This window comes from Patiria miniata, unplaced genomic scaffold, assembly GCF_015706575.1.
Source record: "Patiria miniata isolate m_02_andy unplaced genomic scaffold, ASM1570657v1 HiC_scaffold_24, whole genome shotgun sequence".
In the NCBI taxonomy this organism is placed as follows: Eukaryota; Metazoa; Echinodermata; class Asteroidea; order Valvatida; family Asterinidae; genus Patiria; species Patiria miniata.
The window spans coordinates 10,693,327-10,716,768 of NW_024037063.1; the positions used below are offsets into that span (position 1 = coordinate 10,693,327).

Sequence of the window (23,442 nt, forward strand, 5' to 3'; positions counted from 1 at the left end):
TAATTGGATCGGAAATGCCTTTTCAACACGTATGAACACAATGAGTGAGAAATGATGAGAGGATAGTTGAGAAATTGACAACTGATGCAATATTGTAAACATTTTAATCACGAAGAAGTTAATGAAGACAAATCCCCTTTTGGAAAACTTGAAGAAGAGCTATTTATTGAAGTGAAAATGCTTTTGATTTATTTGCAGACACCGAAGATCCAGAAGTTAGTTGCCCAAATCGTGTTCCGTCTCAGGACACAGACCTCGGAATGTCGTCTGCTGTGGTTACATGGACACCAATGCCATCAGCTACTGATAATGTGGACAACTTCACTATAAACAACATCACATGTCAAGATGAATCGGGCAATGTCGTGGAGTCTGATGGTACTTATTCATTGGGTACAACGACAGTGACCTGCCTTGTATTTGACAGCGCTGGCAACAATGGATCATGCCAATTTGTCATCAACGTTGTAGGTGAGTTTTGTTGAAACATTTGACATTTCCGGCATGGAGAAATAATTGGATCGGAAGTGCCTTTTCAACACGTATGACCACAATGAGTGAGAAATGATGAGAGGATAGTTGAGAAATTTACAACTGATGCAATATTCTAAACATTTTAATCACGAAGAAGTTAATGAAGACAATTCCCCTTTTGGAAAACTTGAAGAAGAGCTATTTATTGAAGTGAAAATGCTTTTGATTTATTTGCAGACACCGAAGATCCAGAAGTTAGTTGCCCAAATCGTGTTCCGTCTCAGGACACAGACCTCGGAATGTCGTCTGCTGTGGTTACATGGACACCAATGCCATCAGCTACTGATAATGTGGACAACTTCACTATAAACAACATCACCTGTCAAGATGAAGCGGGCAATGTCGTGGAGTCTGATGGTACTTATTCATTGGGTACAACGACAGTGACCTGCCTTGTATTTGACAGCGCTGGCAACAATGGATCATGCCAATTTGTCATCAACGTTGTAGGTGAGTTTTGTTGAAACATTTGACATTTCCGGCATGGAGAAATAATTGGATCGGAAATGCCTTTTCAACACGTATGACCACAATGAGTGAGAAATGATGAGAGGATAGTTGAGAAATTGACAACTGATGCAATATTGTAAACATTTTAATCACGAAGACGTCAATGAAGACAATTCCCCTTTTGGAAAACTTAGGAAGAGCTATTTATTGAAGTGAAAATGCTTTTGATTTATTTGCAGACACCGAAGATCCAGAAGTTAGTTGCCCAAATAGTGTTCCGTCTCAGTACACAGACCTCGGAATGTCGTCTGCTGTGGTTACATGGACACCAATGCCATCAGCTACTGATAATGTGGACAACTTCACTATGAACAACATCACATGTCAAGATGAAGCGGGCAATGTCGTGGAGTCTGATGGTACTTATTCATTGGGTACAACGACAGTGACCTGCCTTGTATTTGACAGCGCTCGCAACAATGGATCATGCCAATTTGTCATCAACGTTGTAGGTGAGTTTTGTTGAAACATTTGACATTTCCGGCATGGAGAAATAATTGGATCGGAAATGCCTTTTCAACACGTATGACCACAATGAGTGAGAAATGATGAGAGGATAGTTGAGAAATTGACAACTGATGCAATATTGTAAACATTTTAATCACGAAGAAGTTAATGAAGACAATTCCCCTTTTGGAAAACTTGAAGAAGAGCTATTTATTGAAGTGAAAATGCTTTTGATTTATTTGCAGACACTGAAGATCCAGAAGTTAGTTGCCCAAATAGTGTTCCGTCTCAGGACACAGACCTCGGAATGTCGTCTGCTGTGGTTACATGGACACCAATGCCATCAGCTACTGATAATGTGGACAACTACACTATAAACAACATCACATGTCAAGATGAAACGGGCAATGTCGTGGAGTCTGATGGTACTTATCCATTGGGTACAACGACAGTGACCTGCCTAGTATTTGACAGCGCTGGCAACAATGGATCATGCCAATTTGTCATGAACGTTGTAGGTGAGTTTTGCTGAAACATTTGACATTTCCGGCATGGAGAAATAATTGGATCGGAAATGCCTTTTCAACACGTATGAACACAATGAGTGAGAAATGATGAGAGGATAGTTGAGAAATTGACAACTGATGCAATATTGTAAACATTTTAATCACGAAGAAGTTAATGAAGACAAATCCCCTTTTGGAAAACTTGAAGAAGAGCTATTTATTGAAGTGAAAATGCTTTTGATTTATTTGCAGACACCGAAGATCCAGAAGTTAGTTGCCCAAATCGTGTTCCGTCTCAGGACACAGACCTCGGAATGTCGTCTGCTGTGGTTACATGGACACCAATGCCATCAGCTACTGATAATGTGGACAACTTCACTATAAACAACATCACATGTCAAGATGAATCGGGCAATGTCGTGGAGTCTGATGGTACTTATTCATTGGGTACAACGACAGTGACCTGCCTTGTATTTGACAGCGCTGGCAACAATGGATCATGCCAATTTGTCATCAATGTTGTAGGTGAGTTTTGTTGAAACATTTGACATTTCCGGCATGGAGAAATAATTGGATCGGAAGTGCCTTTTCAACACGTATGACCACAATGAGTGAGAAATGATGAGAGGATAGTTGAGAAATTTACAACTGATGCAATATTCTAAACATTTTAATCACGAAGAAGTTAATGAAGACAATTCCCCTTTTGGAAAACTTGAAGAAGAGCTATTTATTGAAGTGAAAATGCTTTTGATTTATTTGCAGACACCGAAGATCCAGAAGTTAGTTGCCCAAATCGTGTTCCGTCTCAGGACACAGACCTCGGAATGTCGTCTGCTGTGGTTACATGGACACCAATGCCATCAGCTACTGATAATGTGGACAACTTCACTATAAACAACATCACCTGTCAAGATGAAGCGGGCAATGTCGTGGAGTCTGATGGTACTTATTCATTGGGTACAACGACAGTGACCTGCCTTGTATTTGACAGCGCTGGCAACAATGGATCATGCCAATTTGTCATCAACGTTGTAGGTGAGTTTTGTTGAAACATTTGACATTTCCGGCATGGAGAAATAATTGGATCGGAAATGCCTTTTCAACACGTATGACCACAATGAGTGAGAAATGATGAGAGGATAGTTGAGAAATTGACAACTGATGCAATATTGTAAACATTTTAATCACGAAGACGTCAATGAAGACAATTCCCCTTTTGGAAAACTTAGGAAGAGCTATTTATTGAAGTGAAAATGCTTTTGATTTATTTGCAGACACCGAAGATCCAGAAGTTAGTTGCCCAAATAGTGTTCCGTCTCAGTACACAGACCTCGGAATGTCGTCTGCTGTGGTTACATGGACACCAATGCCATCAGCTACTGATAATGTGGACAACTTCACTATGAACAACATCACATGTCAAGATGAAGCGGGCAATGTCGTGGAGTCTGATGGTACTTATTCATTGGGTACAACGACAGTGACCTGCCTTGTATTTGACAGCGCTGGCAACAATGGATCGTGCCAATTTGTCATCAACGTTGTAGGTGAGTTTTGTTGAAACATTTGACATTTCCGGCATGGAGAAATAATTGGTTGGGAAATGCCTTTTTAACACGTATGGCCACAATGAGTGAGAAATGATGAGAGGATAGTTGAGAAATTGACAACTGATGCAATATTGTAAACATTTTAATCACGAAGAAGTTAATGAAGACAATTCCCCTTTTGGAAAACTTGAAGAAGAGCTATTTATTGAAGTGAAAATGCTTTTGATTTATTTGCAGACACTGAAGATCCAGAAGTTAGTTGCCCAAATAGTGTTCCGTCTCAGGACACAGACCTCGGAATGTCGTCTGCTGTGGTTACATGGACACCAATGCCATCAGCCACTGATAATGTGGACAACTACACTATAAACAACATTACATGTCAAGATGAAACGGGCAATGTCGTGGAGTCTGATGGTACTTATCCATTGGGTACAACGACAGTGACCTGCCTAGTATTTGACAGCGCTGGCAACAATGGATCATGCCAATTTGTCATCAACGTTGTAGGTGAGTTTTGTTGAAACATTTGACATTTCCGGCATGGAGAAATAATTGGATCGGAAATGCCTTTTCAACACGTATGAACACAATGAGTGAGAAATGATGAGAGGATAGTTGAGAAATTGACAACTGATGCAATATTGTAAACATTTTAATCACGAAGAAGTTAATGAAGACAAATCCCCTTTTGGAAAACTTGAAGAAGAGCTATTTATTGAAGTGAAAATGCTTTTGATTTATTTGCAGACACCGAAGATCCAGAAGTTAGTTGCCCAAATCGTGTTCCGTCTCAGGACACAGACCTCGGAATGTCGTCTGCTGTGATTACATGGACACCAATGCCATCAGCTACTGATAATGTGGACAACTTCACTATAAACAACATCACATGTCAAGATGAAGCGGGCAATGTCGTGGAGTCTGATGGTACTTATTCATTGGGTACAACGACAGTGACCTGCCTTGTATTTGACAGCGCTGGCAACAATGGATCATGCCAATTTGTCATCAACGTTGTAGGTGAGTTTTGTTGAAACATTTGACATTTCCGGCATGGAGAAATAATTGGTTGGGAAATGCCTTTTTAACACGTATGGCCACAATGAGTGAGAAATGATGAAAGGATAGTTGAGAAATTTACAACTGATGCAATATTTTTAACATTTAAATCACGAAGAAGTTAATGAAGACAATTCCCCTTTTGGAAAACTTAAGGAAGAGCTATTTATTGAAGTGAAAATGCTTTTGATTTATTTTCAGACACCGAAGATCCAGAAGTTAGTTGCCCCAATAGTGTTCCGTCTCAGAACACAGACCTCGGAATGTCGTCTGCTGTGGTTACATGGACACCAATGCCATCAGCTACTGATAATGTGGACAACTTCACTATAAACAACATCACATGTCAAGATGAAGCGGGCAATGTCGTGGAGTCTGATGGTACTTATTCATTGGGTACAACGACAGTGACCTGCCTTGTATTTGACAGCGCTCGCAACAATGGATCATGCCAATTTGTCATCAACGTTGTAGGTGAGTTTTGTTGAAACATTTGACATTTCCGGCATGGAGAAATAATTGGATCGGAAATGCCTTTTCAACACGTATGACCACAATGAGTGAGAAATGATGAGAGGATAGTTGAGAAATTGACAACTGATGCAATATTGTAAACATTTTAATCACGAAGACGTCAATGAAGACAATTCCCCTTTTGGAAAACTTAGGAAGAGCTATTTATTGAAGTGAAAATGCTTTTGATTTATTTGCAGACACCGAAGATCCAGAAGTTAGTTGCCCAAATAGTGTTCCGTCTCAGTACACAGACCTCGGAATGTCGTCTGCTGTGGTTACATGGACACCAATGCCATCAGCTACTGATAATGTGGACAACTTCACTATGAACAACATCACATGTCAAGATGAAGCGGGCAATGTCGTGGAGTCTGATGGTACTTATTCATTGGGTACAACGACAGTGACCTGCCTTGTATTTGACAGCGCTGGCAACAATGGATCGTGCCAATTTGTCATCAACGTTGTAGGTGAGTTTTGTTGAAACATTTGACATTTCCGGCATGGAGAAATAATTGGTTGGGAAATGCCTTTTTAACACGTATGGCCACAATGAGTGAGAAATGATGAGAGGATAGTTGAGAAATTGACAACTGATGCAATATTGTAAACATTTTAATCACGAAGAAGTTAATGAAGACAATTCCCCTTTTGGAAAACTTGAAGAAGAGCTATTTATTGAAGTGAAAATGCTTTTGATTTATTTGCAGACACTGAAGATCCAGAAGTTAGTTGCCCAAATAGTGTTCCGTCTCAGGACACAGACCTCGGAATGTCGTCTGCTGTGGTTACATGGACACCAATGCCATCAGCCACTGATAATGTGGACAACTACACTATAAACAACATCACATGTCAAGATGAAACGGGCAATGTCGTGGAGTCTGATGGTACTTATCCATTGGGTACAACGACAGTGACCTGCCTAGTATTTGACAGCGCTGGCAACAATGGATCATGCCAATTTGTCATCAACGTTGTAGGTGAGTTTTGTTGAAACATTTGACATTTCCGGCATGGAGAAATAATTGGATCGGAAATGCCTTTTCAACACGTATGAACACAATGAGTGAGAAATGATGAGAGGATAGTTGAGAAATTGACAACTGATGCAATATTGTAAACATTTTAATCACGAAGAAGTTAATGAAGACAAATCCCCTTTTGGAAAACTTGAAGAAGAGCTATTTATTGAAGTGAAAATGCTTTTGATTTATTTGCAGACACCGAAGATCCAGAAGTTAGTTGCCCAAATCGTGTTCCGTCTCAGGACACAGACCTCGGAATGTCGTCTGCTGTGATTACATGGACACCAATGCCATCAGCTACTGATAATGTGGACAACTTCACTATAAACAACATCACATGTCAAGATGAAGCGGGCAATGTCGTGGAGTCTGATGGTACTTATTCATTGGGTACAACGACAGTGACCTGCCTTGTATTTGACAGCGCTGGCAACAATGGATCATGCCAATTTGTCATCAACGTTGTAGGTGAGTTTTGTTGAAACATTTGACATTTCCGGCATGGAGAAATAATTGGTTGGGAAATGCCTTTTTAACACGTATGGCCACAATGAGTGAGAAATGATGAAAGGATAGTTGAGAAATTTACAACTGATGCAATATTTTTAACATTTAAATCACGAAGAAGTTAATGAAGACAATTCCCCTTTTGGAAAACTTAAGGAAGAGCTATTTATTGAAGTGAAAATGCTTTTGATTTATTTTCAGACACCGAAGATCCAGAAGTTAGTTGCCCAAATAGTGTTCCGTCTCAGAACACAGACCTCGGAATGTCGTCTGCTGTGGTTACATGGACACCAATGCCATCAGCTACTGATAATGTGGACAACTTCACTATAAACAACATCACATGTCAAGATGAAGCGGGCAATGTCGTGGAGTCTGATGGTACTTATTCATTGGGTACAACGACAGTGACCTGCCTTGTATTTGACAGCGCTCGCAACAATGGATCATGCCAATTTGTCATCAACGTTGTAGGTGAGTTTTGTTGAAACATTTGACATTTCCGGCATGGAGAAATAATTGGATCGGAAATGCCTTTTCAACACGTATGACCACAATGAGTGAGAAATGATGAGAGGATAGTTGAGAAATTGACAACTGATGCAATATTGTAAACATTTTAATCACGAAGAAGTTAATGAAGACAATTCCCCTTTTGGAAAACTTGAAGAAGAGCTATTTATTGAAGTGAAAATGCTTTTGATTTATTTGCAGACACCGAAGATCCAGAAGTTAGTTGCCCAAATCGTGTTCCGTCTCAGGACACAGACCTCGGCATGTCGTCTGCTGTGGTTACATGGACACCAATGCCATCAGCTACTGATAATGTGGACAACTTCACTATAAACAACATCACATGTCAAGATGAAGCGGGCAATGTCGTGGAGTCTGATGGTACTTATTCATTGGGTACAACGACAGTGACCTGCCTTGTATTTGACAGCGCTGGCAACAATGGATCATGCCAATTGGTCATCAACGTTGTAGGTGAGTTTTGTTGAAACATTTGACATTTCCGGCATGGAGAAATAATTGGATCGGAAATGCCTTTTCAACACGTATGACCACAATGAGTGAGAAATGATGAGAGGATAGTTGAGAAATTGACAACTGATGCAATATTGTAAACATTTTAATCACGAAGAAGTTAATGAAGACAAATCCCCTTTTGGAAAACTTGAAGAAGAGCTATTTATTGAAGTGAAAATGCTTTTGATTTATTTGCAGACACCGAAGATCCAGAAGTTAGTTGCCCAAATCGTGTTCCGTCTCAGGACACAGACCTCGGAATGTCGTCTGCTGTGGTTACATGGACACCAATGCCATCAGCTACTGATAATGTGGACAACTTCACTATAAACAACATCACATGTCAAGATGAAGCGGGCAATGTCGTGGAGTCTGATGGTACTTATTCATTGGGTACAACGACAGTGACCTGCCTTGTATTTGACAGCGCTGGCAACAATGGATCATGCCAATTTGTCATCAACGTTGTAGGTGAGTTTTGTTGAAACATTTGACATTTCCGGCATGGAGAAATAATTGGATCGGAAATGCCTTTTTAACACGTATGACCACAATGAGTGAGAAATGATGAAAGGATAGTTGAGAAATTTACAACTGATGCAATATTGTTAACATTTTAATCACGAAGAAGTAAATGAAGACAATTCCCCTGTTGGAAAACTTGAAGAAGAGCTATTTATTGAAGAGAAAATGCTTTTGATTTATTTGCAGACACCGAAGATCCAGAACTCAGTTGCCCAAATAGTGTTCCGTCTCAGGACACAGACCTCGGAATGTCGTCTGCTGTGGTTACATGGACACCAATGCCATCAGCTACTGATAATGTGGACAACTTCACTATAAACAACATCACATGTCAAGATGAAGCGGGCAATGTCGTGGAGTCTGATGATACTTATTCATTGGGTACAACGACAGTGACCTGCCTTGTATTTGACAGCGCTGGCAACAATGGATCATGCCAATTTGTCATCTACGTTGTAGGTGAGTTTTGTTGAAACATTTGACATTTCCGGCATGGAGAAATAATTGGATCGGAAATGCCTTTTCAACACGTATGACCACAATGAGTGAGAAATGATGAGAAGATAATTGAGATATTGACAACTGATGCAATATTGTAAACATTTTAATCACGAAGAAGTTAATGAAGACAATTCCCCTTTTGGAAAAATTGAAGAAGAGCTATTTATTGAAGTGAAAATGCTTTTGATTTATTTGCAGACACCGAAGATCCAGAAGTTAGTTGCCCAAATCGTGTTCCGTCTCAGGACACGGACCTCGGAATGTCGTCTGCTGTGGTTACATGGACACCAATGCCATCAGCTACTGATAATGTGGACAACTTCACTATAAACAACATCACCTGTCAAGATGAAGCGGGCAATGTCGTGGAGTCTGATGGTACTTATTCATTGGGTACAACGACAGTGACCTGCCTTGTATTTGACAGCGCTGGCAACAATGGATCATGCCAATTTGTCATCAACGTTGTAGGTGAGTTTTGTTGAAACATTTGACATTTCCGGCATGGAGAAATAATTGGATCGGAAATGCCTTTTCAACACGTATGACCACAATGAGTGAGAAATGATGAGAGGATAGTTGAGAAATTGACAACTGATGCAATATTGTAAACATTTTAATCACGAAGAAGTTAATGAAGACAATTCCCCTTTTGGAAAACTTGAAGAAGAGCTATTTATTGAAGTGAAAATGCTTTTGATTTATTTGCAGACACCGAAGATCCAGAAGTTAGTTGCCCAAATCGTGTTCCGTCTCAGGACACGGACCTCGGCATGTCGTCTGCTGTGGTTACATGGACACCAATGCCATCAGCTACTGATAATGTGGACAACTTCACTATAAACAGCATCACATGTCAAGATGAAGCGGGCAATGTCGTGGAGTCTGATGATACTTATTCATTGGGTACAACGACAGTGACCTGCCTTGTTTTTGACAGCGCTGGCAACAATGGATCATGCCAATTTGTCATCAACGTTGTAGGTGAGTTTTGTTGAAACATTTGACATTTCCGGCATGGAGAAATAATTGGATCGGAAATGCCTTTTCAACACGTAATATGACCACACTGAGTGAGAAATGATGAGAGGATAGTTGAGAAATTTACAACTGATGCAATTTTTTAACATTTTAATCACGAAGAAGTTAATGAAGACAATTCCCTATTTTGGAAAAATTGAAGAAGAGCTATTTATTGAAGTGAAAATGCTTTTGATTTATTTGCAGACACCGAAGATCCAGAAGTTAGTTGCCCAAATAGTGTTCCGTCTCAGGACACAGACCTCGGAATGTCGTCTGCTGTGGTTACATGGACACCAATGCCATCAGCTACTGATAATGTGGACAACTTCACTATAAACAACATCACATGTCAAGATGAAGCGGGCAATGTCGTGGAGTCTGATGGTACTTATTCATTGGGTACAACGACAGTGACCTGCCTTGTATTTGACAGCGCTGGCAACAATGGATCATGCCAATTTGTCATCAACGTTGTAGGTGAGTTTTGTTGAAACATTTGACATTTCCGGCATGGAGAAATAATTGGATCGGAAATGCCTTTTCAACACGTATGACCACAATGAGTGAGAAATGATGAGAGGATAGTTGAGAAATTGACAACTGATGCAATATTGTAAACATTTTAATCACGAAGAAGTTAATGAAGACAAATCCCCTTTTGGAAAACTTGAAGAAGAGCTATTTATTGAAGTGAAAATGCTTTTGATTTATTTGCAGACACCGAAGATCCAGAAGTTAGTTGCCCAAATCGTGTTCCGTCTCAGGACACAGACCTCGGAATGTCGTCTGCTGTGGTTACATGGACACCAATGCCATCAGCTACTGATAATGTGGACAACTTCACTATAAACAACATCACATGTCAAGATGAAGCGGGCAATGTCGTGGAGTCTGATGGTACTTATTCATTGGGTACAACGACAGTGACCTGCCTTGTATTGGACAGCGCTGGCAACAATGGATCATGCCAATTTGTCATCAACGTTGTAGGTGAGTTTTGTTGAAACATTTGACATTTCCGGCATGGAGAAATAATTGGATCGGAAATGCCTTTTCAACACGTATGACCACAATGAGTGAGAAATGATGAAAGGATAGTTGAGAAATTGACAACTGATGCAATATTGTAAACATTTTAATCACGAAGAAGTTAATGAAGACAATTCCCCTGTTGGAAAACTTGAAGAAGAGCTATTTATTGAAGTGAAAATGCTTTTGATTTATTTGCAGATACCGAAGATCCAGAAGTCAGTTGCCCAACTAGTGTTCCGTCTCAGGACACAGACCTCGGAATGTCGTCTGCTGTGGTTACATGGACACCAATGCCATCAGCTAATGATAATGTGGACAACTTCACTATAAACAACATCACATGTCAAGATGAAGCGGGCAATGTCGTGGAGTCTGATGATACTTATTCATTGGGTACAACGACAGTGACCTGCCTTGTATTTGACAGCGCTGGCAACAATGGATCATGCCAATTTGTCATCTACGTTGTAGGTGAGTTTTGTTGAAACATTTGACATTTCCGGCATGGAGAAATAATTGGATCGGAAATGCCTTTTCAACACGTATGACCACAATGAGTGAGAAATGATGAGAGGATAATTGAGATATTGACAACTGATGCAATATTGTAAACATTTTAATCACGAAGAAGTTAATGAAGACAATTCCCTATTTGGAAAAATTGCAGAAGAGCTATTTATTGAAGTGAAAATGCTGTTGATTTATTTGCAGACACCGAAGATCCAGAAGTTAGTTGCCCAAATCGTGTTCCGTCTCAGGACACGGACCTCGGAATGTCGTCTGCTGTGGTTACATGGACACCAATGCCATCAGCTACTGATAATGTGGACAACTTCACTATAAACAACATCACATGTCAAGATGAAGCGGGCAATGTCGTGGAGTCTGATGATACTTATTCATTGGGTACAACGACAGTGACCTGCCTTGTATTTGACAGCGCTGGCAACAATGGATCATGCCAATTTGTCATCAACGTTGTAGGTGAGTTTTGTTGAAACATTTGACATTTCCGGCATGGAGAAATAATTGGATCGGAAATGCCTTTTCAACACGTATGACCACAATGAGTGAGAAATGATGAGAGGATAGTTGAGAAATTGACAACTGATGCAATATTGTAAACATTTTAATCACGAAGAAGTTAATGAAGACAATTCCCCTTTTGGAAAACTTGAAGAAGAGCTATTTATTGAAGTGAAAATGCTTTTGATTTATTTGCAGACACCGAAGATCCAGAAGTTAGTTGCCCAAATCGTGTTCCGTCTCAGGACACAGACCTCGGCATGTCGTCTGCTGTGGTTACATGGACACCAATGCCATCAGCTACTGATAATGTGGACAACTTCACTATAAACAACATCACATGTCAAGATGAAGCGGGCAATGTCGTGGAGTCTGATGGTACTTATTCATTGGGTACAACGACAGTGACCTGCCTTGTTTTTGACAGCGCTCGCAACAATGGATCATGCCAATTTGTCATCAACGTTGTAGGTGAGTTTTGTTGAAACATTTGACATTTCCGGCATGGAGAAATAATTGGATCGGAAATGCCTTTTCAACACGTATGACCACAATAAGTGAGAAATGATGAGAGGATAGTTGAGAAATTTACAACTGATGCAATATTGTAAACATTTTAGTCACGAAGAAGTTAATGAAGACAATTCCCCTTTTGGAAAACTTGAAGAAGAGCTATTTATTGAAGTGAAAATGCTTTTGATTTATTTTCAGACACCGAAGATCCAGAAGTTAGTTGCCCAAATAGTGTTCCGTCTCAGGACACAGACCTCGGAATGTCGTCTGCTGTGGTTACATGGACACCAATGCCATCAGCTACTGATAATGTGGACAACTTCACTATAAACAACATCACATGTCAAGATGAAGCGGGCAATGTCGTAGAGTCTGATGGTACTTATTCATTGGGTACAACGACAGTGACCTGCCTTGTTTTTGACAGCGCTCGCAACAATGGATCATGCCAATTTGTCATCAACGTTGTAGGTGAGTTTTGTTGAAACATTTGACATTTCCGGCATGGAGAATACTTGGATCGGAAATGCCTTTTCAACACGTAATATGACCACACTGAGTGAGAAATGATGAGAGGATAGTTGAGAAATTTACAACTGATGCAATATTTTTAACATTTAAATCACGAAGAAGTTAATGAAGACAATTCCCTATTTGGAAAAATTGAAGAAGAGCTATTTATTGAAGTGAAAATGCTTTTGATTTATTTGCAGACACCGAAGATCCAGAAGTTAGTTGCCCAAATAGTGTTCCGTCTCAGGACACAGACCTCGGAATGTCGTCTGCTGTGGTTACATGGACACCAATGCCATCAGCTACTGATAATGTGGACAACTTCACTATAAACAACATCACATGTCAAGATGAAGCGGGCAATGTCGTGGAGTCTGATGGTACTTATTCATTGGGTACAACGACAGTGACCTGCCTTGTTTTTGACAGCGCTCGCAACAATGGATCATGCCAATTTGTCATCAACGTTGTAGGTGAGTTTTGTTGAAACATTTGACATTTCCGGCATGGAGAATACTTGGATCGGAAATGCCTTTTCAACACGTAATATGACCACACTGAGTGAGAAATGATGAGAGGATAGTTGAGAAATTTACAACTGATGCAATATTTTTAACATTTAAATCACGAAGAAGTTAATGAAGACAATTCCCTATTTGGAAAAATTGAAGAAGAGCTATTTATTGAAGTGAAAATGCTTTTGATTTATTTGCAGACACCGAAGATCCAGAAGTTAGTTGCCCAAATAGTGTCCTGTCTCAGGACACAGACCTCCGAATGTCGTCTGCTGTGGTTACATGGACACCAATGCCATCAGCTACTGATAATGTGGACAACTTCACTATAAACAACATCACATGTCAAGATGAAGCGGGCAATGTCGTGGAGTCTGATGGTACTTATACATTGGGTACAACGACAGTGACCTGCCTTGTATTTGACAGCGCTGGCAACAATGGATCATGCCAATTTGTCATCAACGTTGTAGGTGAGTTTTGTTGAAACATTTGACATTTCCGGCATGGAGAAATAATTGGATCGGAAATGCCTTTTGAACACGTGATATGACCACGATGAGTGAGAAATGATGAGAGGATAGTTGAGAAATTTACAACTGATGCAATATTTTTAACATTTAAATCACGAAGAAGTTAATGAAGACAATTCCCCTTTGGAAAACTTAAGGAAGAGCTATTTATTGAAGTGAAAATGCTTTTGATTTATTTTCAGACACCGAAGATCCAGAAGTTAGTTGCCCAAATAGTGTTTCGTCTCAGAACACAGACCTCGGAATGTCGTCTGCTGTGGTTACATGGACACCAATGCCATCAGCTACTGATAATGTGGACAACTTCACTATAAACAACATCACCTGTCAAGATGAAGCGGGCAATGTCGTGGAGTCTGATGGTACTTATTCATTGGGTACAACGACAGTGACCTGCCTTGTTTTTGACAGCGCTCGCAACAATGGATCATGCCAATTTGTCATCAACGTTGTAGGTGAGTTTTGTTGAAACATTTGACATTTCCGGCATGGAGAAATAATTGGATCGGAAATGCCTTTTCAACACGTAAATAACCACAATGAGTGAGAAATGATGAGAGGATAGTTGAGAAATTTACAACTGATGCAATATTTTTAACATTTTAATCACGAAGAAGTTAATGAAGACAATTCCCTATTTGGAAAAATTGAAGAAGAGCTATTTATTGAAGTGAAAATGCTTTTGATTTATTTGCAGACACCGAAGATCCAGAAGTTAGTTGCCCAAATAGTGTTCCGTCTCAGGACACAGACCTCGGAATGTCGTCTGCTGTGGTTACATGGACACCAATGCCATCAGCTACTGATAATGTGGACAACTTCACTATAAACAACATCACATGTCAAGATGAAGCGGGCAATGTCGTGGAGTCTGATGGTACTTATTCATTGGGTACAACGACAGTGACCTGCCTTGTTTTTGACAGCGCTCGCAACAATGGATCATGCCAATTTGTCATCAACGTTGTAGGTGAGTTTTGTTGAAACATTTGACATTTCCGGCATGGAGAAATAATTGGATCGGAAATGCCTTTTCAACACGTATGACCACAATAAGTGAGAAATGATGAGAGGATAGTTGAGAAATTTACAACTGATGCAATATTGTAAACATTTTAGTCACGAAGAAGTTAATGAAGACAATTCCCCTTTTGGAAAACTTGAAGAAGAGCTATTTATTGAAGTGAAAATGCTTTTGATTTATTTTCAGACAACGAAGATCCAGAAGTTAGTTGCCCAAATAGTGTTCCGTCTCAGGACACAGACCTCGGAATGTCGTCTGCTGTGGTTACATGGACACCAATGCCATCAGCTACTGATAATGTGGACAACTTCACTATAAACAACATCACATGTCAAGATGAAGCGGGCAATGTCGTAGAGTCTGATGGTACTTATTCATTGGGTACAACGACAGTGACCTGCCTTGTTTTTGACAGCGCTCGCAACAATGGATCATGCCAATTTGTCATCAACGTTGTAGGTGAGTTTTGTTGAAACATTTGACATTTCCGGCATGGAGAATACTTGGATCGGAAATGCCTTTTCAACACGTAATATGACCACACTGAGTGAGAAATGATGAGAGGATAGTTGAGAAATTTACAACTGATGCAATATTTTTAACATTTAAATCACGAAGAAGTTAATGAAGACAATTCCCTATTTGGAAAAATTGAAGAAGAGCTATTTATTGAAGTGAAAATGCTTTTGATTTATTTGCAGACACCGAAGATCCAGAAGTTAGTTGCCCAAATAGTGTTCTGTCTCAGGACACAGACCTCCGAATGTCGTCTGCTGTGGTTACATGGACACCAATGCCATCAGCTACTGATAATGTGGACAACTTCACTATAAACAACATCACATGTCAAGATGAAGCGGGCAATGTCGTGGAGTCTGATGGTACTTATACATTGGGTACAACGACAGTGACCTGCCTTGTATTTGACAGCGCTGGCAACAATGGATCATGCCAATTTGTCATCAACGTTGTAGGTGAGTTTTGTTGAAACATTTGACATTTCCGGCATGGAGAAATAATTGGATCGGAAATGCCTTTTGAACACGTGATATGACCACAATGAGTGAGAAATGATGAGAGGATAGTTGAGAAATTTACAACTGATGCAATATTTTTAACATTTAAATCACGAAGAAGTTAATGAAGACAATTCCCCTTTGGAAAACTTAAGGAAGAGCTATTTATTGAAGTGAAAATGCTTTTGATTTATTTTCAGACACCGAAGATCCAGAAGTTAGTTGCCCAAATAGTGTTTCGTCTCAGAACACAGACCTCGGAATGTCGTCTGCTGTGGTTACATGGACACCAATGCCATCAGCTACTGATAATGTGGACAACTTCACTATAAACAACATCACCTGTCAAGATGAAGCGGGCAATGTCGTGGAGTCTGATGGTACTTATTCATTGGGTACAACGACAGTGACCTGCCTTGTTTTTGACAGCGCTCGCAACAATGGATCATGCCAATTTGTCATCAACGTTGTAGGTGAGTTTTGTTGAAACATTTGACATTTCCGGCATGGAGAAATAATTGGATCGGAAATGCCTTTTCAACACGTATGACCACAATGAGTGAGAAATGATGAGAGGATAGTTGAGAAATTTACAACTGATGCAATATTTTTAACATTTTAATCACGAAGAAGTTAATGAAGACAATTCCCTATTTGGAAAAATTGAAGAAGAGCTATTTATTGAAGTGAAAATGCTTTTGATTTATTTGCAGACACCGAAGATCCAGAAGTTAGTTGCCCAAATAGTGTTCCGTCTCAGGACACAGACCTCGGAATGTCGTCTGCTGTGGTTACATGGACACCAATGCCATCAGCTACTGATAATGTGGACAACTTCACTATAAACAACATCACATGTCAAGATGAAGCGGGCAATGTCGTGGAGTCTGATGGTACTTATACATTGGGTACAACGACAGTGACCTGCCTTGTATTTGACAGCGCTGGCAACAATGGATCATGCCAATTTGTCATCAACGTTGTAGGTGAGTTTTGTTGAAACATTTGACATTTCCGGCATGGAGAAATAATTGGATCGGAAATGCCTTTTCAACACGTATGACCACAATGAGTGAGAAATGATGAGAGGATAGTTGAGAAATTTACAACTGATGCAATATTTTTAACATTTAAATCACGAAGAAGTTAATGAAGACAATTCCCCTTTTGGAAAACTTAAGGAAGAGCTATTTATTGAAGTGAAAATGCTTTTGATTTATTTTCAGACACCGAAGATCCAGAAGTTAGTTGCCCAAATAGTGTTCCGTCTCAGAACACAGACCTCGGAATGTCGTCTGCTGTGGTTACATGGACACCAATGCCATCAGCTACTGATAATGTGGACAACTTCACTATAAACAACATCACCTGTCAAGATGAAGCGGGCAATGTCGTGGAGTCTGATGGTACTTATTCATTGGGTACAACGACAGTGACCTGCCTTGTTTTTGACAGCGCTCGCAACAATGGATCATGCCAATTTGTCATCAACGTTGTAGGTGAGTTTTGTTGAAACATTTGACATTTCCGGCATGGAGAAATAATTGGATCGGAAATGCCTTTTCAACACGTATGACCACAATGAGTGACAAATGATGAGAGGATAGTTGAGAAATTTACAACTGATGCAATATTTTTAACATTTTAATCACGAAGAAGTTAATGAAGACAACTCCCTATTTGGAAAAATTGAAGAAGAGCTATTTATTGAAGTGAAAATGCTTTTGATTTATTTGCAGACACCGAAGATCCAGAAGTTAGTTGCCCAAATAGTGTTCCGTCTCAGGACACAGACCTCGGAATGTCGTCTGCTGTGGTTACATGGACACCAATGCCATCAGCTACTGATAATGTGGACAACTTCACTATAAACAACATCACATGTCAAGATGAAGCGGGCAATGTCGTGGAGTCTGATGGTACTTATACATTGGGTACAACGACAGTGACCTGCCTTGTATTTGACAGCGCTGGCAACAATGGATCATGCCAATTTGTCATCAACGTTGTAGGTGAGTTTTGTTGAAACATTTGACATTTCCGGCATGGAGAAATAATTGGATCGGAAATGCCTTTTCAACACGTGATATGACCACAATGAGTGAGAAATGATGAGAGGATAGTTGAGAAATTTACAACTGATGCAATATTTTTAACATTTAAATCACGAAGAAGTTAATGAAGACAATTCCCTTTTGGAAAACTTAAGGAAGAGCTATTTATTGAAGTGAAAATGCTTTTGATTTATTTTCAGACACCGAAGATCCAGAAGTTAGTTGCCCAAATAGTGTTTCGTCTCAGAACACAGACCTCGGAATGTCGTCTGCTGTGGTTACATGGACACCAATGCCATCAGCTACTGATAATGTGGACAACTTCACTATAAACAACATCACCTGTCAAGATGAAGCGGGCAATGTCGTGGAGTCTGATGGTACTTATTCATTGGGTACAACGACAGTGACCTGCCTTGTTTTTGACAGCGCTCGCAACAATGGATCATGCCAATTTGTCATCAACGTTGTAGGTGAGTTTTGTTGAAACATTTGACATTTCCGGCATGGAGAAATAATTGGATCGGAAATGCCTTTTCAACACGTATGACCACAATGAGTGAGAAATGATGAGAGGATAGTTGAGAAATTTACAACTGATGCAATATTTTTAACATTTTAATCACGAAGAAGTTAATGAAGACAATTCCCTATTTGGAAAAATTGAAGAAGAGCTATTTATTGAAGTGAAAATGCTTTTGATTTATTTGCAGACACCGACGATCCAGAAGTTAGTTGCCCAAATAGTGTTCCGTCTCAGGACACAGACCTCGGAATGTCGTCTGCTGTGGTTACATGGACACCAATGCCATCAGCTACTGATAATGTGGACAACTTCACTATAAACAACATCACATGTCAAGATGAAGCGGGCAATGTCGTGGAGTCTGATGGTACTTATACATTGGGTACAACGACAGTGACCTGCCTTGTATTTGACAGCGCTCGCAACAATGGATCATGCCAATTTGTCATCAACGTTGTAGGTGAGTTTTGTTGAAACATTTGACATTTCCGGCATGGAGAAATAATTGGATCGGAAATGCCTTTTCAACACGTGATATGACCACAATGAGTGAGAAATGATGAGAGGATAGTTGAGAAATTTACAACTGATGCAATATTTTTAACATTTAAATCACGAAGAAGTTAATGAAGACAATTCCCCTTTGGAAAACTTAAGGAAGAGCTATTTATTGAAGTGAAAATGCTTTTGATTTATTTTCAGACACCGAAGATCCAGAAGTTAGTTGCCCAAATAGTGTTTCGTCTCAGAACACAGACCTCGGAATGTCGTCTGCTGTGGTTACATGGACACCAATGCCATCAGCTACTGATAATGTGGACAACTTCACTATAAACAACATCACCTGTCAAGATGAAGCGGGCAATGTCGTGGAGTCTGATGGTACTTATTCATTGGGTACAACGACAGTGACCTGCCTTGTTTTTGACAGCGCTCGCAACAATGGATCATGCCAATTTGTCATCAACGTTGTAGGTGAGTTTTGTTGAAACATTTGACATTTCCGGCATGGAGAAATAATTGGATCGGAAATGCCTTTTCAACACGTATGACCACAATGAGTGAGAAATGATGAGAGGATAGTTGAGAAATTTACAACTGATGCAATATTTTTAACATTTTAATCACGAAGAAGTTAATGAAGACAATTCCCTATTTGGAAAAATTGAAGAAGAGCTATTTATTGAAGTGAAAATGCTTTTGATTTATTTGCAGACACCGAAGATCCAGAAGTTAGTTGCCCAAATAGTGTTCCGTCTCAGGACACAGACCTCGGAATGTCGTCTGCTGTGGTTACATGGACACCAATGCCATCAGCTACTGATAATGTGGACAACTTCACTATAAACAACATCACATGTCAAGATGAAGCGGGCAATGTCGTGGAGTCTGATGGTACTTATACATTGGGTACAACGACAGTGACCTGCCTTGTATTTGACAGCGCTGGCAACAATGGATCATGCCAATTTGTCATCAACGTTGTAGGTGAGTTTTGTTGAAACATTTGACATTTCCGGCATGGAGAAATAATTGGATCGGAAATGCCTTTTCAACACGTATGACCACAATGAGTGAGAAATGATGAGAGGATAGTTGAGAAATTTACAACTGATGCAATATTTTTAACATTTAAATCACGAAGAAGTTAATGAAGACAATTCCCCTTTGGAAAACTTAAGGAAGAGCTATTTATTGAAGTGAAAATGCTTTTGATTTATTTTCAGACACCGAAGATCCAGAAGTTAGTTGCCCAAATAGTGTTTCGTCTCAGAACACAGACCTCGGAATGTCGTCTGCTGTGGTTACATGGACACAAATGCCATCAGCTACTGATAATGTGGACAACTTCACTATAAACAACATCACATGTCAAGATGAAGCGGGCAATGTCGTAGAGTCTGATGGTACTTATTCATTGGGTACAACGACAGTGACCTGCCTTGTTTTTGACAGCGCTCGCAACAATGGATCATGCCAATTTGTCATCAACGTTGTAGGTGAGTTTTGTTGAAACATTTGACATTTCCGGCATGGAGAATACTTGGATCGGAAATGCCTTTTCAACACGTATGACCACAATGAGTGAGAAATGATGAGAGGATAGTTGAGAAATTTACAACTGATGCAATATTTTTAACATTTAAATCACGAAGAAGTTAATGAAGACAATTCCCCTTTTGGAAAACTTAAGGAAGAGCTATTTATTGAAGTGAAAATGCTTTTGATTCATTTTCAGACACCGAAGATCCAGACGTTAGTTGCCCAAATAGTGTTCCGTCTCAGAACACAGACCTCGGAATGTCGTCTGCTGTGGTTACATGGACACCAATGCAATCAGCTACTGATAATGTGGACAACTTCATTATAAACAACATCACCTGTCAAGATGAAGCGGGCAATGTCGTGGAGTCTGATGGTACTTATTCATTGGGTACAACGACAGTGACCTGCCTTGTTTTTGACAGCGCTCGCAACAATGGATCATGCCAATTTGTCATCAACGTTGTAGGTGAGTTTTGTTGAAACATTTGACATTTCCGGCATGGAGAAATAATTGGATCGGAAATGCCTTTTCAACACGTATGACCACAATGAGTGACAAATGATGAGAGGATAGTTGAGAAATTTACAACTGATGCAATATTGTAAACATTTTAATCACGAAGAAGTTAATGAAGACAATTCCCCTTTTGGAAAACTTAAGGAAGAGCTATTTATTGAAGTGAAAATGCTTTTGATTTATTTGCAGACACCGAAGATCCAGAAGTTAGTTGCCCAAATAGTGTTCCGTCTCAGAACACAGACCTCGGAATGTCGTCTGCTGTGGTTACATGGACACCAATGCCATCAGCTACTGATAATGTGGACAACTTCACTATAAACAACATCACATGTCAAGATGAAGCGGGCAATGTCGTAGAGTCTGATGGTACTTATTCATTGGGTACAACGACAGTGACCTGCCTTGTTTTTGACAGCGCTCGCAACAATGGATCATGCCAATTTGTCATCAACGTTGTAGGTGAGTTTTGTTGAAACATTTAACATTTCCGGCATGGAGAATACTTGGATCGGAAATGCCTTTTCAACACGTATGACCACAATGAGTGAGAAATGATGAGAGGATAGTTGAGAAATTTACAACTGATGCAATATTTTTAACATTTAAATCACGAAGAAGTTAATGAAGACAATTCCCCTTTTGGAAAACTTAAGGAAGAGCTATTTATTGAAGTGAAAATGCTTTTGATTTATTTTCAGACACCGAAGATCCAGAAGTTAGTTGCCCAAATAGTGTTCCGTCTCAGAACACAGACCTCGGAATGTCGTCTACTGTGGTTACATGGACACCAATGCCATCAGCTACTGATAATGTGGACAACTTCACTATAAACAACATCACATGTCAAGATGAAGCGGGCAATGTCGTGGAGTCTGATGGTACTTATTCATTGGGTACAACGACAGTGACCTGCCTTGTATTTGACAGCGCTGGCAACAATGGATCATGCCAATTTGTCATCAACGTTGTAGGTGAGTTTTGTTGAAACATTTGACATTTCCGGCATGGAGAATAATTGGATCGGAAATGCCTTTTCAACACGTATGACCACAATGAGTGAGAAATGATGAGAGGATAGTTGAGAAATTTACCATCGATGCAATATTGTAAACATTTTAATCACGAAGAAGTTAATGAAGACAATTCCCCTTTTGGAAAACTTGAAGAAGAGCTATTTATTGAAGTGAAAATGCTTTTGATTCATTTGCAGACACCGAAGATCCAGAAGTTAGTTGCCCAAATAGTGTTCCGTCTCAGGACACAGACCTCGGAATGTCGTCTGCTGTGGTTACATGGATACCAATGCCATCAGCTACTGATAATGTGGACAACTTAACTGTAAACAACATCACATGTAACGATGAAGCTGGAAATATCGTGGTGTCTAATGGTACATATTCATTGGGCGTAACGACAGTGACATGTCGTGTAAGGGACAGCGCTTACAACAATGGATCTTGCCAGTTTATTATTAAAGTTGTTGGTGAGTCGGTGTATTTCAATTGTACTTATTTTAAAAAATACTATCTACTTGCAAACATATTTTCAAGGAAACGTTGGTTTCTGCTATGCTTCCGATGGATAAGCTTAAATAATAATAGACGTACTATGCTGTTATTTTACCAAGGAAAAGCATAAATTACACGAACACTGCACAATTGACCAATGTAAATGTAATCTTGACCACTGATTGGCTTAAGTAATAAATATGACGTGTAAACAGACAAATAACAGCTTTTGACGTGGTGCGAAAAGTGAAAAAGTAAAGTCTGTCACGAGCCTATGCGGCCCAACAGGCCGGCGTAAGTTATCTACGGTTTCAGTAGCATGAAACGACTGAGACTATTTCAATTCCCCCCCCCCCCTGGATGGGATGCCAGTCCATTACAGGTTACTCCCCAGCTAATGATGGTACCCATTTATACTCCTGGGTGGAGAGAGGCAAGTGGGGGTGAAGTGGCTTGCCCAATGACACAACATGTGACCAGCAGCTGGATTCGAACCCCTGACCCTCTGAGAATGAGTCATGAACCACTAGGCCACACTCCCCAATTAAATTAATGAAAGGAAATGCATAATTTATACATGTCTGAATCACATGCATAAACAATGTAGAAAAAAAGGAAAAGATTTCTCTCTCCTGAGTACTGCAATAGAAAGTAGCCAAAAGGTTTTTTTTTGTATCAAAGGCTGCCAGGACTGTCAAGTACGACATTTGTTTTTTCCGGACCGTTTATGCCGTGCCAGCGAAGGCGAAGGGACATAATGTGTCCGCCTTGTCCATCCGTCTGTTGTAACATTACATAATCTTTGTAAACCTGTGAACAAAAGAGGTCCACAAGGGGCAGAAAATGTGAACATTTTGTGGACTTTACCAGGTCCA

General features: G+C 39.9%; 1 protein-coding gene across 1 annotated transcript in view; it reads left to right on the top strand.

Moving 5' to 3' along the window:
* Nucleotides 1–23,442, top strand: part of LOC119731913 — a 41,697-nt gene that overhangs the window by 4,059 nt on the left and 14,196 nt on the right. The window contains exons 10-53 of the mRNA XM_038205197.1: nucleotides 199–471; nucleotides 712–984; nucleotides 1,224–1,496; nucleotides 1,737–2,009; nucleotides 2,250–2,522; nucleotides 2,763–3,035; nucleotides 3,275–3,547; nucleotides 3,788–4,060; nucleotides 4,301–4,573; nucleotides 4,814–5,086; nucleotides 5,326–5,598; nucleotides 5,839–6,111; nucleotides 6,352–6,624; nucleotides 6,865–7,137; nucleotides 7,378–7,650; nucleotides 7,891–8,163; nucleotides 8,404–8,676; nucleotides 8,917–9,189; nucleotides 9,430–9,702; nucleotides 9,946–10,218; nucleotides 10,459–10,731; nucleotides 10,972–11,244; nucleotides 11,485–11,757; nucleotides 11,998–12,270; nucleotides 12,511–12,783; nucleotides 13,026–13,298; nucleotides 13,541–13,813; nucleotides 14,056–14,328; nucleotides 14,571–14,843; nucleotides 15,084–15,356; nucleotides 15,599–15,871; nucleotides 16,114–16,386; nucleotides 16,627–16,899; nucleotides 17,140–17,412; nucleotides 17,653–17,925; nucleotides 18,168–18,440; nucleotides 18,681–18,953; nucleotides 19,196–19,468; nucleotides 19,709–19,981; nucleotides 20,221–20,493; nucleotides 20,733–21,005; nucleotides 21,246–21,518; nucleotides 21,758–22,030; nucleotides 22,270–22,449. Of these exons, the coding sequence (XP_038061125.1) occupies nucleotides 199–471; nucleotides 712–984; nucleotides 1,224–1,496; nucleotides 1,737–2,009; nucleotides 2,250–2,522; nucleotides 2,763–3,035; nucleotides 3,275–3,547; nucleotides 3,788–4,060; nucleotides 4,301–4,573; nucleotides 4,814–5,086; nucleotides 5,326–5,598; nucleotides 5,839–6,111; nucleotides 6,352–6,624; nucleotides 6,865–7,137; nucleotides 7,378–7,650; nucleotides 7,891–8,163; nucleotides 8,404–8,676; nucleotides 8,917–9,189; nucleotides 9,430–9,702; nucleotides 9,946–10,218; nucleotides 10,459–10,731; nucleotides 10,972–11,244; nucleotides 11,485–11,757; nucleotides 11,998–12,270; nucleotides 12,511–12,783; nucleotides 13,026–13,298; nucleotides 13,541–13,813; nucleotides 14,056–14,328; nucleotides 14,571–14,843; nucleotides 15,084–15,356; nucleotides 15,599–15,871; nucleotides 16,114–16,386; nucleotides 16,627–16,899; nucleotides 17,140–17,412; nucleotides 17,653–17,925; nucleotides 18,168–18,440; nucleotides 18,681–18,953; nucleotides 19,196–19,468; nucleotides 19,709–19,981; nucleotides 20,221–20,493; nucleotides 20,733–21,005; nucleotides 21,246–21,518; nucleotides 21,758–22,030; nucleotides 22,270–22,449 (11,919 nt within the window). The remainder of the gene's footprint in view (nucleotides 1–198; nucleotides 472–711; nucleotides 985–1,223; nucleotides 1,497–1,736; nucleotides 2,010–2,249; nucleotides 2,523–2,762; nucleotides 3,036–3,274; nucleotides 3,548–3,787; nucleotides 4,061–4,300; nucleotides 4,574–4,813; nucleotides 5,087–5,325; nucleotides 5,599–5,838; nucleotides 6,112–6,351; nucleotides 6,625–6,864; nucleotides 7,138–7,377; nucleotides 7,651–7,890; nucleotides 8,164–8,403; nucleotides 8,677–8,916; nucleotides 9,190–9,429; nucleotides 9,703–9,945; nucleotides 10,219–10,458; nucleotides 10,732–10,971; nucleotides 11,245–11,484; nucleotides 11,758–11,997; nucleotides 12,271–12,510; nucleotides 12,784–13,025; nucleotides 13,299–13,540; nucleotides 13,814–14,055; nucleotides 14,329–14,570; nucleotides 14,844–15,083; nucleotides 15,357–15,598; nucleotides 15,872–16,113; nucleotides 16,387–16,626; nucleotides 16,900–17,139; nucleotides 17,413–17,652; nucleotides 17,926–18,167; nucleotides 18,441–18,680; nucleotides 18,954–19,195; nucleotides 19,469–19,708; nucleotides 19,982–20,220; nucleotides 20,494–20,732; nucleotides 21,006–21,245; nucleotides 21,519–21,757; nucleotides 22,031–22,269; nucleotides 22,450–23,442) is intronic.